The 19380-nt window shown below is 32.6% G+C and overlaps 1 protein-coding gene across 2 annotated transcripts in view; it reads right to left on the bottom strand.

Annotated features, from left to right (window-relative positions):
* Window positions 1-19380, bottom strand: part of DPYD (dihydropyrimidine dehydrogenase) — an 802992-nt gene that overhangs the window by 590600 nt on the left and 193012 nt on the right. For both annotated transcript variants that reach the window (XM_035017962.1, XM_035017963.1), the window contains exon 5: window positions 11835-11996. In XM_035017962.1, the coding sequence (XP_034873853.1) occupies window positions 11835-11996 (162 nt within the window). The remainder of the gene's footprint in view (window positions 1-11834; window positions 11997-19380) is intronic.

Below are 19380 nucleotides of genomic sequence, written 5' to 3'. Positions count from 1 at the left end.
TTGGTGGGAATGCAAGCTGGTGCAGCCACTCTGGAAAACACTATCCGGTTCCACAAAAAGTTGAAAATAGAGCTTCCATATGACCCAGCAACTGCACTCCTGGTTATTTACCCCAAAGATACAAATGTAGGGATCCGAAGGGGTACATGCATCCCAATGTTTATAGCAGCAATGTCCACAATAGCCAGCCAAGATGTCCATCAACAGATAAATGGATAAAGAAGATGTGGTTTATATATACAATGGAATATTATGCAGCCATCAAAAGGAATTTGATGCCATTTGCAATGACATGGATGGAACTGGAGGGTATTATGCTGAGCAAAATAAATCCATCAGAGAAAGACATGTATCATATGACCTCACTGATATGAGGAATTCTTAATCTCAGGAAACAAATGAGGGTTGCTGGAGTGGTGGGGGTTGGGAGGGATGGATTGGCTGGGTGATAGACATTGGGGAGGGTATGTGCTATGGTGAGTGCTGGGAATTGTGTAAGACTGTTGAATCACAGGCCTGTACCTCTGAAGCAAATAATATATAATATGTTAAAAAAAAAAAAAAAGAAAAGAAAAAGGAAGAAGATAGCAGGAAGGGAAAAATGAATGGGGGGAAATCGGAGGTGGAGACGAACCATGAGAGACTATGGACTCTGGGGAACAAACTGAGGGTTCTAGAGGTGAGGGGGTGGGGGGATGGGTTAGCCTGGTGATGGGTATTAAAGAGGGTACGTATTGAATGGAGCACTGGGTATTACACGCAAACAATGAATCATGGAACACTGCATCAAAAGTAATAAAAAAGATTGGAATAAAAATAAATAAATAAATAAATAAATAAATAAATAAATAAATAAATAAATAAATATATAAGAGGGAAAAAAATAAATAAAATAACCCTTCAGGTAAATGTGATCATGTCCATTATTTGCAACAAGGGGCTCCATGAAATGAATAAATACCCCAAATTCACATCTAATAAAGGCAGATCTACAATACAAAGCTAGTGCTTTAATTTCCATCATTTCACAATCTCTCACTTGCTGCAGATATTGTTATAAGTCATCAATGCAAACTCACTCTAAACCCAGGTTTTCTGGCTGCAAGTTCACAATATTGCACTTTGTTGGTTTAGCAACATTTACCTCAGTCACTGTACCTCACAACTCATAAAATGAGGTTTTTGTGTGACATGAAGCAACTATATTAAAATAGGTTGTTAAGATGAGCGTATGTGGATTAGTTGTTTTCTTTGTTTATGCACGTTACTAAAAAGCTTTTATTTTATTTATTATTTTATTTTTCTGGCCAGTGAAGGATTATTGTAGATCCAGGACCCAGGGTTTGTGGGTCCTAAGATGATAAACTTTGGGTTCCTTCCATGAAAAATTACAAAAAAGCACTAGTATAAAATTTAAATACAGAGCCTTGAAAGGGGCCTATTTTATGAAGGGCCCTGAAGCTTAAGATTATATCTAAAGTTTTATTTTAATTTGGAGAGCCTAAGCCTGATTTGATGATAGCTGGTCTATAAGTAAATTTAGGAATGAGTCTAGCACATTTATGATACAATTTGGCAAAGTGGTCAATAAAATCTATCAGTTAATGTATCTAATCTAAAATAAGATAAACTGCCATGATTAATCCCTTTTGCAGGTCATTTATAAATAGAATATGGATTAGAGAATAGGTATTAGATTAATGATATCTCACACTTCCCTCTTTGTCCCAAACTTGAATTGCCTTTGAATAAAATTTCTCTATACCTCTTCTATTTATTACCAGTATTACTAGCAGTTTGTGAATACTGTTTGTACAAAAAAATAAAAATAATAATTATTTATGGGAGAAATAAGATGTACATGAATAATATACATTACACATTAATAAAATCAATAGTTTGTACCCTGGTCAAGTGTTGCTCTTAGGGATGAAAATACAAGTAATATCTGTTAAGGCTTGATTTGTGTCTCTCCTTTTGTTCTTAATTTAGTAGTTAATAGAAAATAATAATGTCTTGCTAGATTTCACTAAATATCTGACATTCTTCTCCAAAAAGCTTTAGAAATCTATTAAAAATACTCAGTGCTGGCATAGTGATGATAATAAAACTGTAGGACTGGATAAATTGCTAGATGATTTTCATCACAATATTTTAGTTTATTTTAAAACTATTTATTACCATCTATAGCTTTAAGACATAAAAAATATGTTTCGGAGATTTGGGGGTAATAACTTTGAAAGTTACCAAAACTACGCAATTGTTAAGATTATTTGCTACAACTTTTTTTTTTTTTTCTAAATTTGTTTGTACAAAGGTCTTATCACCTCTAAAACCAAGTGACAAAAACTAATGAAGACTGAATTATCAGTCCAGGGATGCTAATGTAAATGCAGTATGTATTATTAAGTTTGCTACAAAATTTTAGTTGTTGGCTTGTATTATTTCTTGAGAGGCATGTAGTTTCTCTGGACCTGTAGTCCAGAAACAGCTTACAACAACATTTAATTCTAATCAATCCTCAATGTTTGATTAACTGAATCCTTACCTAATGGGAACTTATTACACTGGACGTTCATACAAGTCAGTCTGCCTGGGATAATCCTGGTTTGTGCCCAGTGCACTGAATTAATTATTAATAATGTCCTTGCTCACTCTCTAAAGTATGTCAGTCATTTTATCGTACTTATAAAGCAATCAACATAACACACAGAGTATATCCAATCTCACAGTTTATGTACATTTTTTGGATAATGGCTGTAATTTGAGAATTACACTTACTCTTTTTCTTTGTCTCTACTTTTCTACTTGATAGATAAAATGTACCACAAAAATACATTACCTGAGAGAGAACATGCAATACGCTATTATATATTAGTATACATATCTCTATTATCTCTTCACTTATGCTTGTAGAAGGCAAAATGTTAAGGCTTTTAGTGACCTCCATGTTCAAAATGAAGATATGACAGAAATAATATTTGTCCTATTAAATCACAATTAACTCGAGTAATCATGTTCCTCCTTCATTCACAATTCTCCAAAATATTTACTGTAGTATTCAAGCAAAATATAAATGTTGATGTAATTTAAATAATTGTAAGGTATCTCTTAGTGTAGGCTTATAACACCTGGCTGTTTGAATTGCATTACAGTATTTTTTATTATATTATAGGCACTGATCAATTTGATTTGAATTGTGTCTAACCAGTAAAATATAGAAATAAAAACAAATAGTATACGATGGTGTATAAATAGTGTATGATGGTGAGACAAGAACTGGGTTATATCAAATGAAAGGTGATATAAAAAACCTGCTAAGAGATACAGTTAAAAAAAATCTAAAGAGTAATTCTGTTCTCAGTGAGTCACCTGATTTAGTCTAGAATTCCATTTATCAGTTCCATTCTTAACTAAAATTATAAAAACAAAACTAAAAGTACAGTGTCAAGAAGTATACACCTCATAAAACAGTGTATTTAATAGGTATTAAGATAATTTCATAGAATGTTGATTGTGAAAACCAAATAATGTTTTTAGATAACAATTCCATAATCTAATGTATTTCTAAAAATTCATAACTGAGGCAGCAATTTTAAGTAGTAATCTTATGTCCCTCATTCATCTTAACATTTAAAGTCAAATTTCAGTCAAACCTTGAACTTTTAATTTTAGTTTCTTTAAATTGCCTGCATAACTAGTAAACATCAGCAGAAGGGAACTGATTTAACATGTAGCTAAGTATGTAGTTATAGTTTATTTTTCAAACTTTAGAAAATGAGTAGAAAGATGTGTTCTCATTTCATTCTCCTTTTATAACAATTCATTAGTTAAATCTGAGAAAGAATGAAAGTCTCTTTGGTCTGCACATGTGATAAATGTAATGATTTCTTAAAAATTCAATTACATACTCAAACACATTACAAAATAAAATTTTTAAGGGCCACATTTGTGTAGAAAAATTTTAAGACCCTCCTGAGATTGAAAAGAGAATCCACACCAGACTATTATTTTCAAGTTATTTTATTGAGGCAATATTGTTATACTTAATTGAACTAGGAAAAACTGCCTCCTAGAGAGTGAGAATGACCCCATAGCCTATTTGTTCCATAGGCACACAAAAATGTCTGAAGCAAGGTCACTGAAGATGTGGGGATAGCAAAGGATTGAATAATAATGACAAGACAGAACAACAACAAGAAAAAAGCAGCTGGTCTCCTGATTCTACTGCAGGCTATTCTTTGTGTGATTTATTTGTTTTCTATTACGATCTCTATGTTCCATATGCCCATGTTCAAATAGAAAAGTAAAAGATATGGATTTAACCAATAATGGCAAACTACAAAGTTGATATTTTAAAAAGCACTTATAAATTACAGGAAAAGCAATTTTGAAAAATATCTTACTATTTTAGCCTGCTTTCCTAACCTTTCCTTAATTTGGCTGAAAAATAGATTTGTATTTCTTTAAAGGTCAAAAATCAATCATTGTTTTATCAAACAACCAAAATAAATAAAATTATTTGCAACATATTCTGCTTCATCTTAAGTATCAATAGTTTAGTAGTTTGAAACAATAATGGTATTTTGCACATTCTGCTTTCTCTTTTCACAGGCAGTCAATATGTTGTTTGTCTTTTGCTTATCTTCATAACAACACTGACAGTTGGGTAAGTAAACCACCCACTGACTTATGAATAATAAAACTTTTTAAAGTATCTTGCCATAAGAGGTTTACTTAAAAAAAGAGAGAGCTTTTCCTCATAGTTCCATTACAAGACTTATTTATGAATTGACAGATATATTTGAAGTCACTGTTTTATAAAGTATAATTGAAATATAAAAGTAAGATACATTCCTATTTTTTTAAAGATTTTATTTATTTATTTGACAGAGAAAGAAACAGTGAGAGAGGGAACACAAGCAGGGGGAGTGGGAGAGAGGGAAGCAGGCTTCCCACTGAGCAGGGTGCCCCATGCAGGGCTCAATCCCAGGACCCTGGGACCATGACCTGAGCTGAAGGCAGACGCTTAACGACTGAGCCACCCAGGCACCCCATATACATCCCTATTTTAAACTCCACAATTCACATGCAATGCACTTAATGCCATCCTAAATTATGCTATGCCTTAAATTAAAAAACAAAACAAAGCACACACACAGCAAAACAAAACAAACAAAAAACTGCTTTGGGATGGGGTGGAAGTAGTTCCTTAAAACCAAGTGAGGGTTGAAAAAGGGGGACTTCTGCAAGATGGTGGAATAGAAAGATCCTGAACTCACCTCCTCCCAGGGACACACCAAATCTAAAGTTACATATGAATTATTTCTCTCTGAAAAAGATCAAAATACTAGATGAACTTATTCTCGACAACAAAGGTTAAAAAGACCATATTGAGACAGGTAGAAGAGGTAGATATGGTCTCAACAAAAAAACCTACTCCTGGGGCAGCAACACACAATATGGAGGGATCTCACCAGTATAGTGCGTCCCTTGGAAGAGTCAAGGGTTAGTGTCACACATCAAGTACCCCAAACCCTAGATCTGCACCAAAGAGATGAACCCCCAAAACACCTAAATTAGAAAACCAGAGGGGCTAAAATCCAAGGGACCTAAAATGATATAGAAAATTGAGATTTGTCTTTTAAAGGACTCACATGCAGTCCCACTAACCCTGAAACCCAATGAAAAAATAGCAGTTTGAAAAGCATGTCTACCATAGGTGAAGAGATTCATTTCCTAATCTAAAAATACCTGCTGGAGAGACAGGGGATACTGGAAACTCTCCCTGTAGATGAAGGCATTGGCAGAAGGAGAAAAGAGAGAGAAAGGAGCAAATAATTTATTTGAAGAAATAATAGCTGAAAAGTTCCCTAAAAGACATTTAGGTCAAGAAGCCCAGAGATTTCCAATTCAGATAAACCCAAAGAGAGCCACACCAAGAAACATTATAATTAAAATGTGAAAAGTTAAAGATAAATAGAAAATCTTAAAAGTAGCAAGAAAAAAAAATCAAATTGCTACATACAAGGAAAATCCCATAGGCTATTTCTCAGCAGAAACTTTATAGGCCAAAAATAAGTGACATGAAATTCAAAGTGATAAAAAGAAAAACTTCTAACCAAGAATACTCTACCCAGCAAGGTTATCATTCAGAATTGAGAGAGAGAGAAAGACTTTTCCACAAACAAAAGCTAAAAAAACCCTCAGCATTATTAAACGAGCCTTAGGAACTTCTTCAAGCTGAAAAGAAATGACACTAATAATAGGAAAACAGACAAAAGTAAAAATCTCACTGGAAAACATAAATACATTAAAGGTAGTAGAGTGATCACATATATCTACTATGGTTAAAACATGAAAATAGTAAAATTAAATACAATAATTAATACACAAAATAAAAAAATGTAAAATGTGACAATAAAAATATAAAATGTGCTGGGGAGAGTAAAAATGTAGAGTATTGGAATGTGTTCAAACTTACTTAGCTATCAAGTTAAAATAACTGTAATATACACAGGGTGATATATGTGAATGTTAAAATAACCACAAATCAAAAATGTAGAGTAAATACACAAAAAATGAGGAAGTAATCTAAACATAACATTAAAGGAAATCAACAAACCATGAAGGAGAGAAAGAGTAGAAAACAGATACAGAAAGGAAATACATAAACAATCTTAAAAAAACAATTAATAAAATCAATAGCAATAAGTACATACCTAGCATAAACATTTTAAACATAAGTGGACTAAATTTTCCAATCAAAAGACATAAGGTGGATGACTGGGTAAAAAACAAGACACATCTTCATACTGCCTATGAGAGACTCACTTCAGAAGTAAGGACACATGGACTGAAAGTGAAAGTATAAAAAAAGATGGGGCACCTGGGTGGCTCAGTCATTAAGCATCTGCCTTCGGCTCAGGTCATGATCCCAGGGTCCTGGGATCGAGCCCCTCATTGGGCTCCCTGCTCCCTGTTTCTTAGATGCATCACGGTAGGCCACAAAATAAGTCTCAATAAATTAAAGAAGACTGAAATTATATCAAGCAACTTTTTGAACCACAATGGTATGAAACTAGAAATCAACTACAAGAAGAAAACTCAAAAAAAATACAAATACATGGAAATTAAACAACATGATACTGAAAAACTACTGGGTCATAGAAAAAACAGGGAGAAATTAAAAAAAAAAAATACCTAGAGCAAATGAAAACAGAAATACAACATACCAAAATCTATGAGATGCCTCAAAAGTGGTTCTAAGTAAGTTGACAATACAGGACTACTTCAAGAAAGGAGAAAAATCTCTAACTGACAATTTAATGTCTAAAGAAATTACAAAAACAAGAAAAAAACAAAGCCTAAAGTTATTAGAAGGAGGGAAATAATAAAGATCAGAGTAGAATTAAATGGAACAGAAACTAAAAAAAGGCAATAGAAAAGATCAATGAAACTAGATTTAATTTTTTGAAAAGATGGACAAAACTGACAAGCCTTTATCTAGGCTCACCAAAGATAGAGCAAATAAATAAAATCAGAAATGAAAGAGAAATTTCAACATGCCACAGAAACAAAAGATCATGAGAAACTACTTTGTACAACTGTATGCCAACAAACAGACAAACTAGAAGAAATGGATAAATTCATAGAAACTTAAAGTCTTCTAAGACTGAATCATAAAATCTGAATAGACCAATTACTAGTAAGGAGATTGAGTCAGAAATCAGAAACCTCCCCACAAACAAAAGTCCAGGACCAGATGGCTTAACTGGTTAATTCTACAAAACATTGAAAGCTTTAATACATACCTTCCCTAATCTCTTCCCCCCAAAATTGAAGAGAATAAAAGCCTTCCAAACCCATTTTAGGAGATGGCCATTACCCTGATACCAAAACCAGACCAAGATATACATAAAGAAAACATTACAGGCTGTTAAACATGATGAGCATAGATACAAATATCCTTAACAAAATACTGGCAAATTGAATTCAACTATACATTAAAAGGATCATGCACCATGATCAAGTAGGATTTATTCCAGAAATGCAAGGATGGTTCAACATCCACAAATCAATCAATGAAATACATCACATTAACAAACCCAAAGATAAAAATCATATAATTACCTCAATAAATGCAGACAAATTATTTGATAAAATTCTATACCCATTTATGATAAAAACTCTCAACAAAGTCAGTATAATAGGAATGTACCTCAACATGATAAAGATCATATAATGAGAAGCCCATAGATAAAATCATACTGAATTGTGTAAACTGAAAGCTTTTCCTCTAAGACCAGGAACAAGGCAAGAATGCTCACTCTCCCCACTTTTATCAAACAGTATTGGAAATCCTATCCATAGCAATAAGGCAAGAAAGATAGAGAGCATCCAAATTGGAAAGAAAGAAGTACAACTGTTACTATTTGCAGAATATATGATACTATATATAGAAAACCCTAAAGATTCCAAGAAAAAGAAAACTGTTAGAATAAATGAATTCAATAAAGTTCCAAGATACAAAATTAATATAGAAAAATCTATTGATTATATAAACCATCAACAAATTATCAGAAAGAGAAATGAAGAAAACAATTCTATTCATAATCTCAACAAAGAGAATAAAATACCTAAAAATAAATTTAACCAAGGAGATGAAACACCTATACATTGAAAAGTATAAGACATTAATGAAAGAAATTGAAGAAGATACAAACAAAAAGGTATTCCTTGTTCATGGATTGGAAGAAGTAATATTGTTAAATATTGTCCATATTACCCAAAGCAACCCAAAGCAATCTAGAGACTCAATGCAATCTTTATCAAAACTCCAAGGGTATTTTTCACAAAACTAGAACAAATACTTCTAAAATTAATCAAAACTACAAAAGACCTCAAATATCAAAATAATCTTAAGAAATAAGTACAAAGCCGGAGTTATCACACTCCTTGATTTCAAACTATACTGCAAAGCTATAAGTAATCAAAACAAAATGGTATTGGTATGAAACCAGACACATATATCAACAGAACATAATAGAGAGCCCCCAAATAAACTCACACATATAAAGTCAATTAATTTATGACAAAGGAGGCAAGAATATAAAATGGGAAGAGACAGTCTCTCCAATAAAAGGTGCTGGGAAAACTGGTCAGCTACATGCAAAAGAATGAAACTGGACCATTTTCTTATACCATACACAAAAAATAAACTCAGAATGGATTAAATACTTGAATGTAAGACCTAAAACCATAAAACCGCTAGAAGAAAACATAGGTGGCAAGCTCTTTGATATTAGTATTAGTGATTTTTTTTTTAGATTTGACTCCAAAGACAAAGGAAACAAAAGCCAAAATAAATGAATGGGCAAATGGAACTATATCAAACTGAAAAGCTGCACAGAAAAAAAATCAACGAAATGAAAAAACAACCTACTGAGTGGGAGAAGATATTTGTAAAACATATATCCAATAAGGAATTAATATCCAAAATATATAAAGAACACAACATATAAAGAATATACACTGAGTTCTATAACTCAACAACAACAACAAAAACCCAAACAATCCAGTTAAAAAATTAAGCAGAGGATCTGAATAGACATTTTTTCCAAAGAAGGCATACAGATGGCCAACAGACATATGAAAAGATGTTCAGTATCACTAATCATGAATAAAATGAAAATCAACCACAATGAGATACCACCTTGCACCTGTCAGAATGGCCTTTATCAAAAAGAGAAAAAAAAAATAACAAGAAAAGGTAATCCTTGTGCACTATTAGTAGGGATATAAATTGGTGCACTATGAAAACATTATGGAGGTTCCTCAAAAAACTAAAAAATAGAGCTACCATATTATCAAGCAATTCAACTACTGGGTAACTATCCAAAGAAAATTAAAATACTCATTCAAAAAGAAATGCACCCTTATGTTCATTGCAGTATTATTTATAACAGCCAGATATGGAAACAACCTACGTGTCCATCAACAGGTTAGTGGATAAAGAAACTGTAACATGTATATACAATGGAATACTACTTAGGCATACAAAAGAACAAAATCTTGTTATCTGCTAGAACCTGGATGGACTTTGAGAGTATTATGCCAAGTTAAATAAGTGAGATGGAGAAAGACATATACCACATGATTTCACTTACAGGTGGAATCTAAAAAAAAAAAACAGAGCAAACATAATGAAACAAAACTCAGACTTAGAGATACAGAGAAGAGACTGGTGGTTGCCAGAGCAAAGGGGTGCTGAGCAGGTAGGTGAGCGGATCAAGAAGTATAAACTTCTAGTTATAAATAAGTCATTGGGATGTGGTGTACAGCATGGGGAATATAGTCAATAACATTGCATTAACTTTGTATGGTGACAGGTGGTAACTAGACTTATTATAATTATCATTTTACAATGTATTGAAATGCTGAATCACTATGTTGTACACCTGAAACTATTATAATAATGTTTGTCAACTATACCTCAATTAAAATCAACAAGTGAGAGTTCTCAGAGGAATAGTGTCTCTATCATCCAGGTCATCAACACATAATATTATTATTTTAACTTATTTTGTTTTGAAATGCAGCATTAGTTCATATACATATTGTATGCCCTTTCACTTGCTACATCCTTGCAAGCTTGCCCTGCTATAGTGAAGAAGCAAGGAGTCCCCAAAGAAAGATGTGAAAGAATTCAAGTTAATCTTCTCTATCAATAACTAAGGATTTTCCCAGGTTGTAAAGATCATACTTAAAATGGTCAGGTAAGCCTAATGCAATTTTGAATTTGGTAAGATAAGAAATTAAATCCAATAATGTATTGCAACAACTCACAACATCAAATTGTTTCTGTTTTCTCATTCCTAGGAGCGTTTGCTTAGAATTAACTTGTCAGAAAGCAGAGAAGGAATAACCTTGATTTATTACTAAGAGCAAAGTGAGACTTAACCTTTGGGGACATTATGGGAAGGGTCCTAAAAGGAAAGAATACATTGTGTTTGAGTTGATAAAACCAGAGAGGGAAGTTATTAAGTAAAAAACTACTGTTGACAGATATTTAATTTGGCCTTCTAGCCAACTGTACCACGAGGATTATACAATCTTACTATAACCTCGATATAAGTTGATCATTTAAATGATACACAGAAAGTAACTTGGTAGTTGACTCCAAAGAGGGGACACCAGAGAGCATAAGATGTCCCAGAGTATCAGTCACTGACAAAGGATTTATAAAAGAGAAAGCTAAGAATCAAACTTGTATGATTAAATGCTTTCATTTTATTATAAGTTTGTATCCAAATAACACACCTGCTCCTATTCTAAAAGTTTATAAAATTTAATTTTAAAGAATATTATTCAGTGTTAGGGTTTTTGAAAATTCTCTAACCTCTATTACTAAAAAAAAAAAAAAAATCACAAAATAATGCTGATGTATTATTTCAAGCTGTAAAGGTTAAAGAGAATTTCAGGAAAAAGAATCAGGCAAGATAGCCTTTTTATAATGGGGTCCCCTTGTTACAGTCTAATGTAGAGTTAATGAATAAATTTCTTTTCAGGCCCTCTAATTTATGTAACTTTCACTCAGAATATTTTAATGACTTTCTGGGATTGCAATTAATTTGACATAGGATTTTATGAAGTTTAATTTTTGTAGCCCTTGTTGAATAAAAATATTATTTATGACATAAAACAATACACGTTAACTATGTATTATATTAAAAATGTTGGATCTCAAAAGAGCACCAAGAATTAAAGTAACTTTAAGATTTTTGTACTTTAGGGGTGGGCAAAAAAAAAAGCAGTATGTACGGCTTACATACCTCGGTAGCAAACTGCTGCAATCCACCAATATTAATTGGTCCCTCTTCAGTGGCATACAAATTGCATCCACCTACACAAAGATCAGAAGTTGGACATACCATTCCACAGGTCAAACCAAGTGGGTTGTCAGAAAAAATCATCTTAGCAGCTCCATAATAGTTCTAGAAAAATAAAATAAAATTTTATTATGTAACAATGTACCTTAAGCATTCAAAATATAACCCAATTTTTTATTAGGTAATTGAGTTGAAAATTAAGACATGTATAAGATAGGGAGGTTACAATAATGTTTACCATTAGAAAACATCAAGTAATAACTAGCAGAGTACCTGACATACAGGAATATTCAATATATGGTGTATTCATAAATGAACAATTAATTAATTTTGGAAAATCAAAATTTAAAATATAAATGTCCTGTAAACAGTTTTCTTTCACAAGGCATCTAACTATATCCTGACAAGAGCTGTTCTTTTCATTTTTAAAAAAGGTAAGTTAGGTAGATTGAACAAACTTAAAACATAAATCTTAAAACTTTAAAAAAAAAACAAAAAGGTTAAACTCAAGTTATCCTCCATTTAACTAAATTAAAAGCATCTAGGACTCTCTTTCCCTTTTTTTCATCTGGCTTGTCCAGAGAGACTATATATATGGCACTCTGTGTTGATTATCATCCTTCAATTACATACTATAAACCAAAGATGTATATGAAACTTATTTTACAGGCACTTGTGGATGAGACCTTGACATGCTCATCTCTCATTACTTCTTTGATTATTATAGAATAACTTAAAACCCTACTCATTCTATTGAGTTTTTAGAACCAAACTTGTTCATACATTGTACAATTATATATCATTATTGACTAAGAATGAATAACTTGAATGGATGGGGATTATTTTTTTCTCTAATTAAAAGTAAGACCTGGACCTGACCAGTATTCCTCAAAACTGTCAAGTACATCAAAATAAGGATAACTTTGAGAAAATATAAAACTCAAGATCACCCTAAGGGAACATGACAACTAAATGTCATATGCTATTCTGAACAGGATCCTAGATAAGGAAAAAAGGCACTAGGTAAAAACTAAGGAAATCTGAAGGAGGCATAGACTTTAGTTAGTAATAATACAGAAACAATGTTTCATTAATTATAGTAAATGTGTTACAGTAATGTCAGATATTAATAATAGAGAAAATAATGTACAGGTCTATATAGGGATTCTTTGTACTATCTTCACAACTTTTCTGTAAATACAAAACTGCTATAAAATATGTTAAAGAAGAGATGATAGAATGCAGTTAATGGTATGAAACTACTGTATTTATTTCTCCTTTATCTTTTGTTTACAATACTTTTTAAGGTCTTTGAAAACACACACATTGCTCCCTGACTAACCTCAATCATAAATATAAATTCCTAGAGTCTATAGAATACTGATGATAATAAACAACAGAAATAACCTTAACTATTTCTTGACTCCTTAGTACATTACCAGCAGTTTGCCAGACCTTTATTTAATCTTTATCATCAATCATCTTATATAAAATGTCCAGCACCTAATCAAAAATTTCTAAGCATAAGACAAGACAGAATTAAATGCCTGATAATCAGTGAAAAAATGAATCAGTCAAGCAGACCCACAGGTCTGATACAGAAATTGGAGTTAGCAGAAAAAGACTTGAAAATAATCTTCATGAAAATTTAGAAAAAGAACAGACAAACAAAATAGATGAAACAATTCAAAATATAACCAGAATACTGTGATCTATTTATAAAGAATCAAACTGGCATTCCATAACTGAATAAAACATTTAAAAATAGATCTTAATGCATGGTTTTAATAGTATTCACGGTGGTTTAACAGTATTTGTCTTATTCAATGTGTCTCCTTAGCAACCAACAGTAATGTCTAACACATAAGAATGGTTCTTCAGTGCGTATTTTCAGAATACATAATAGGAATGTGTTATTAAATTCAACTTATAAATAAGGAAACTGGGGTAAGAAGGATAAATAATTTGCCAAAGGATCATAGAGCATATAAAGTGGCAGAGCCAGGATTCAAAGCCATATATATGACCACATACTCATAAGGACCAAGATAAAACTAATACTAAAGAATACTGTTCAGGGGCGCCTGGGTGGCTCAGTCGGTTAAGCGTCTGCCTTCAGCTCAGGTCATGAATCCAGGGTCCTGGGATCGAGCCCCACATCGGGCTCCCTGCTCAACAGTGAGCCTGCTTCTCCCTCTCCCTTTGCCTGCTGCTCTGCCTGCTTGTGCTATCTCTCTGTCAAATAAATAAATAAAATCTTTAAAAAAATAAAGAATACTGTTCAATACTGAATAGGTTATAAAATTTAGTTACATTATTATTTTTCAGATTTAATATGTATCTTGATGTAAAACACAGCTCTTTTCAGTATAAATTGGAGAGCATGTAGCTAGCTCATTAATTACACTTTATACTTTATTAGATGATTTTTTAAAAAGATTTTATTTACTTATTTGTCAGAGAGAGAGAGTGCACAAGCAGGGGGAGCAGCAGTCAGAGGGAGAAGCAGGCTCCCTGCTGAGCAGGGAGCTCTATGTGGGACTTGATCCCAGGACCTTGGGATCATGACCTGAGCAGGCGGCAGATGCTTAACCGACTGAGTCACCAGGCATCCCTCTTAGATGATTTTTTTTATATTTCCCTTATTTTTGATCTTTCCATCAATTCAATGAGAAGTTATCATAAGGTAAAAGTCTTTTTATCTTAAGATTAATCTGTTTCTTTCCTTAAATTTGGTCATATTTGCCATTGTCTTTGTGAAAGTCTTTGTTAGTGTCACTGGTAAAGGACAACAGTAAAGCACTATGCTGTCAAAGTATACTTTTCAAAAGTTAAGACAGGATTCCTTTACACATAGAGAAGGACCATGTATCAAAGATTTTACTTGAATCATTAATGTATAAGGAATCATTAAATAAGGAATCAGTAAGATAGTAAAGGTGATTCAAGGAGCATTTGAGGCATACATGGCCTAAATGTTGAATTCTACCAAGTATTCAACAATTTATACAATTCTTCACAAATACTTCCAAAATATACATATGGAATTTATCTCAGGAATGCAGGGTTGGTTTAGCATTCCCTAAATCTATTAATAGAGTACACTGCATCAATAGAATAAAGGACAAAAATCAAAGGATCATCTCAAAAAATGCAGAAAAGTGTTTGACAAAATCAATACCTCTCATGATAAAAACAACAGACCAGAAACAGAAAGTCATTAATTCATTTTAGGGGTTAATAAAGGACATCTGTTTAAAAACCACAGCCAACATCTTACTTTATGCTGAAAACTGAATGTTTTCTCCTTAGCATCAGGAACAATACAAGGATGCACATCTATCCAGTATAGTACTGGAGGTTTTATCCAAATAATGTGGCAAACAAAAGAAATAAAAGCTACTCAAATTGGAAAGAAGTAAAACTATTTCTACTTGTAAATGAAGTGACCTTGTATATAGAAAATCCTAAAATCCACTAAAAAACTATTAGCACTATGATGCTTAATTTTATGTGTCAACTTGACTGTGCCATGGGATGCCTATATTAAACATGATTTTGGGGTGGGTACAAGAAGGCATTTCTATATGAGATTAGTTTTTTAAATTGGTGGACTCACCAAAGTAGATTGCCTTCCCCAATTATCACTCAACTGGGTGGACATCAGCCAACCTACTGAGGACCTGAACAGCACAAGAACAGGCAACAGGAAGAAAATCTGTCCCTTTTGGAGCCTGCCTGGTGGAGTTTGGACATTGATATATCTATCTATCTATATATAGATAGATAGATAGATAGATAGATATTCCATTCCATTTCTATGCAGAACCCTGACTGATACAGCACTAATAATGACTGTAGCTAGCATGTTGGGCGTAAGGTCAATCAATATACAATAATCAATTTTATTTCTACACACAATGTATAAAGCAATGAACAAAACAAAAATGAAATAAAAAAATAATTCTAGGGCATCTGGGTGGCTCAGTTGGTTAAGCGACTGCCTTCGGCTCAGGTCATGATCCTGGAGTCCCGGGATCGAGTCCCATGTCGGGCTCCCTGCTCAGCGGGGAGTCTGCTTCTCTCTCTGACCCTCCCCCCTCTCATGCTCTCTATCTCATTCTCTCTCTCAAATAAATAAATAAAATCTTTAAAAAAATAATAATAATTCTAAGAGGATCAAAATACAAATTATTTGGACTATATTTACCAAAACTGTGTAAAACATATGTTCTGAAAACAGACCATTGCTGAAAGAAACTAATGAAGACCTAGATAAATGGAAAGACAGCTCATGATTATGAATTAGAAGGCTTATTGTTAGGATAATGCTACAATTACATTTTACAATTTATCAAATTTATCTACAGCTTCAGTGCAATCCCTATCAAAATCGTAGCAGATTTCTTTGCAAAAATTGGCATACTGACTCTAAAATTCATATGAAAAACCAAGAAATCCAGAACCAGAGTAGGCAAAACATCTGTGAAAAATAAGAACAAAGTTGGAGAAATCACATTTTCTGATGTCAAAACTTACTATGGAGCTACAGTAATCAAGGCAGTGTGGTACTGGCATAATAACACACATACAGACCAAGAGAACAGAATTGACAGTCTAGATAGAACCCTCATTTTTTATGTTCAATTTGTTTTCTGACAAGGGTTCCAAGACAATTCTATAAAGAAAGAATATTCTCCTTAAGAAATGATGTGATAACTGAATATCCATAAGCGAAAGGATGGAGTTGATCCCTATTTCACAGCATACATAAAAATTAACTAACAATAGATTACAAATCTAAATGTTAGCGATAAATCTTTAAAACTCTGATAAGACAATATAGGAATAAATTTTCAAGACCTTGGATTAGGCAATGGTTTTTAGATATAACAACAAAAGCACAAGCAACAACACACACACACACAAATAGATGAACAGGATTTCATCAGAATTAAAAGCTTTTGTGCTACAGAGAACACCACCAAGAAAGTTAAAAGGCAAACCACAGAACAGGAAAAGATCATATATGGTAAGAAATTTTCATCTAAAATATATGCAGACTTATAACTCACTAACAAAAAAGACAATAAAACTCACTAAAAAATGAACAATGGATTAGTATGAACATTTCTCCAAAAACATACAAATGGCCAATAAGCATAAGTGTTGCTAAACGTTATTAGCTATCAGAGAAATGCTAGTCAAAATAATGAGATACCACTTCTTAACCTATTTGGCTGGATACAGTGAAAAAGGCATAATAATATATACAACAGAATATTAGTCAGCCATCAAAAAGAATGAAATCTTGCCATTTGCAATGATGTGGATGGAGCTAGAGTGTATTACACTGAGCAAAATAAGTCAGAGAAAGACAGATACCCTATGATTTCACTCATATGTGGAATTTAAGAAATAAAACAGATTAAAAAAAAGAAAACAGATGAACAAAGGGGAAAAAGAAAAAAGAAAGAGAGAGAGAGGAAGGCAAACCATAAGAAACTCTTAATTACAGAGAACAAACTAAGGGAGGTAGGCAGAAGAAGGGCTAAATGGGTGATGGGTATTAAGGAGGGCACTTGTTGAGATGAGCACTAGATCTTATACGTAAGTGGTGAGTCACTATGATTCTACTCCCAAAACCAATATTACACTGTATATTAACTAACTAGAATTTAAATAAAAACTTTAAAAGAAAAATGTGAAGAAAATTTTTTTTAAAAATTTTAAAAATAAACAATTTTTTAAGTTAAAAAAAGACATACAATAAAAAATGTTGAGAAGGATGTGGAGAAATTGGAACAATCATATCTTGCTGATGGGATTGAAAAATGGTGTCGGTACTTTGAAAAATAGTTTGGCGGTTGCTCACAGGGGTAAAAATAGAGTTATCATATGATTCAGCAATTCCACTCTTTAGTGTACACCCAAAAAAATCTACAACATATGTCCATGTAAAACCTCATACAATAATGTCCAAAGTAGTGTATTCCTAATAGCTAAAATGTAGAAGCAACCTAAATGCCCATCTCTGATGAAGAGCTAAAAAAGTAGTATATCCATATGATATTATTTAGAAATAAAAAATAATATGTGCAGATTGCCATCTGCAGATAGTAAAAGTTTGACTTCTTCCTTACCAATGTGGATGCCTTTATTCCTTTTTCTTGTCTGATTCCTGTGGCTAGGACTTCCAGTACTATGTTGACTAAAAGTGGTGAGAGTGGACATCCTTGCATTGTTCCTGACCTTAGGAGAGAAGTTCTGTTTTTCTCCACTGAGTATTATGCTAGCTGTGGGTTTTTCATACAAGGTTGTTATTATGTTGAGATGTTCACAGATTCATTTAGGAAATGATGATTAGAAGATATATTTTTAATGTGCTTGGAACAAATTATGGAAAAATTTCACTTCCAATCTAAGGGTTTAGTATCTAATTGAAGCTTTTTAATAAAAGGTGCTAGTATTAAAGAACTAATTAGGAAGATTATTGTATAAAAGCTGTGGAAACTCTCAGGACAGTGGAAAAAACAGGGAAAGTGAAGAAGACATGATGATACATTAAAAAAGGAATGCATTAGCATGTATCAGAATACACAAACATGGTTTTGAAAATGGTCTGAGCCAACATCAAGCAATGATCAGAAATCACCTTTGCTCTCTTCCTCTCACAAATAACTTTGAACAAATGGTAGATAACTCTACTGTGTAGGAAGCTGGGTATTCAGAGTCAAAGACATTCAGAAACCTGTTAGAAAGGGAACACCTCCTCAGCTGTTCCCATCAAGAACATCAAGATCAATATCAATTTTTTTTTCTCTCATATTAAGTGGAGAGATTTCTTGAGTTCTCCTTCTAAACAAGAGGTTTGACTCCTATTCTGCAAGCTTTTAAACCTTTCTAAAAGCAAAGGCTATAAAATTTAAATTTAGAAGGGTACTTTAAAGATACCCCAGTAGTCTCCTTCTAGAAAATACACAATCACTTCACCTGGTTTCTTCAGTTTATTCAATCATTCACAAGTATTTTAGTTTTCTATTGTGTGAAGAAAAATGTACAGGGTTATGTTGGGAGGGATAAAAATTAAATATCTGATCTTTTGTGCACAGATTTGTTTTATGAGGACTTTTACTCCTTTAAGCAAAAATCTAAAACACAAATTGATCTTTGATATGTTTGTTTTTTTTATATCAACACAGAAGAACATGCATTGAATGTTCTCTAGTCCATTAACTTACCCATATTTTGCAGGTGTTGAATTTTCTATTACTCATTGGGGTTTTTAAAAGCTTGTTCGAAGCTATAACATGTGCCCTTTGTGTGTGGGTTAATTTTAAGACAACCTTAACTTTTATTCTTTGTCTTTTATTTTTAAAGTTATAACTTGAAATTGCACTAATGTCATCTCTCTACAATTTAATGGTTTTTAAGTCATTATCAAGAAACATGAAAACTCACAAACCAGTTATCATCTGATATGTTATAA

This window comes from Mirounga leonina, unplaced genomic scaffold, assembly GCF_011800145.1.
Source record: "Mirounga leonina isolate KUSES-001 unplaced genomic scaffold, KU_Mleo_1.0 Mir_173, whole genome shotgun sequence".
Classification (NCBI taxonomy): Eukaryota; Metazoa; Chordata; class Mammalia; order Carnivora; family Phocidae; genus Mirounga; species Mirounga leonina.
This window is presented reverse-complemented; position numbering and strand designations above follow the sequence as displayed.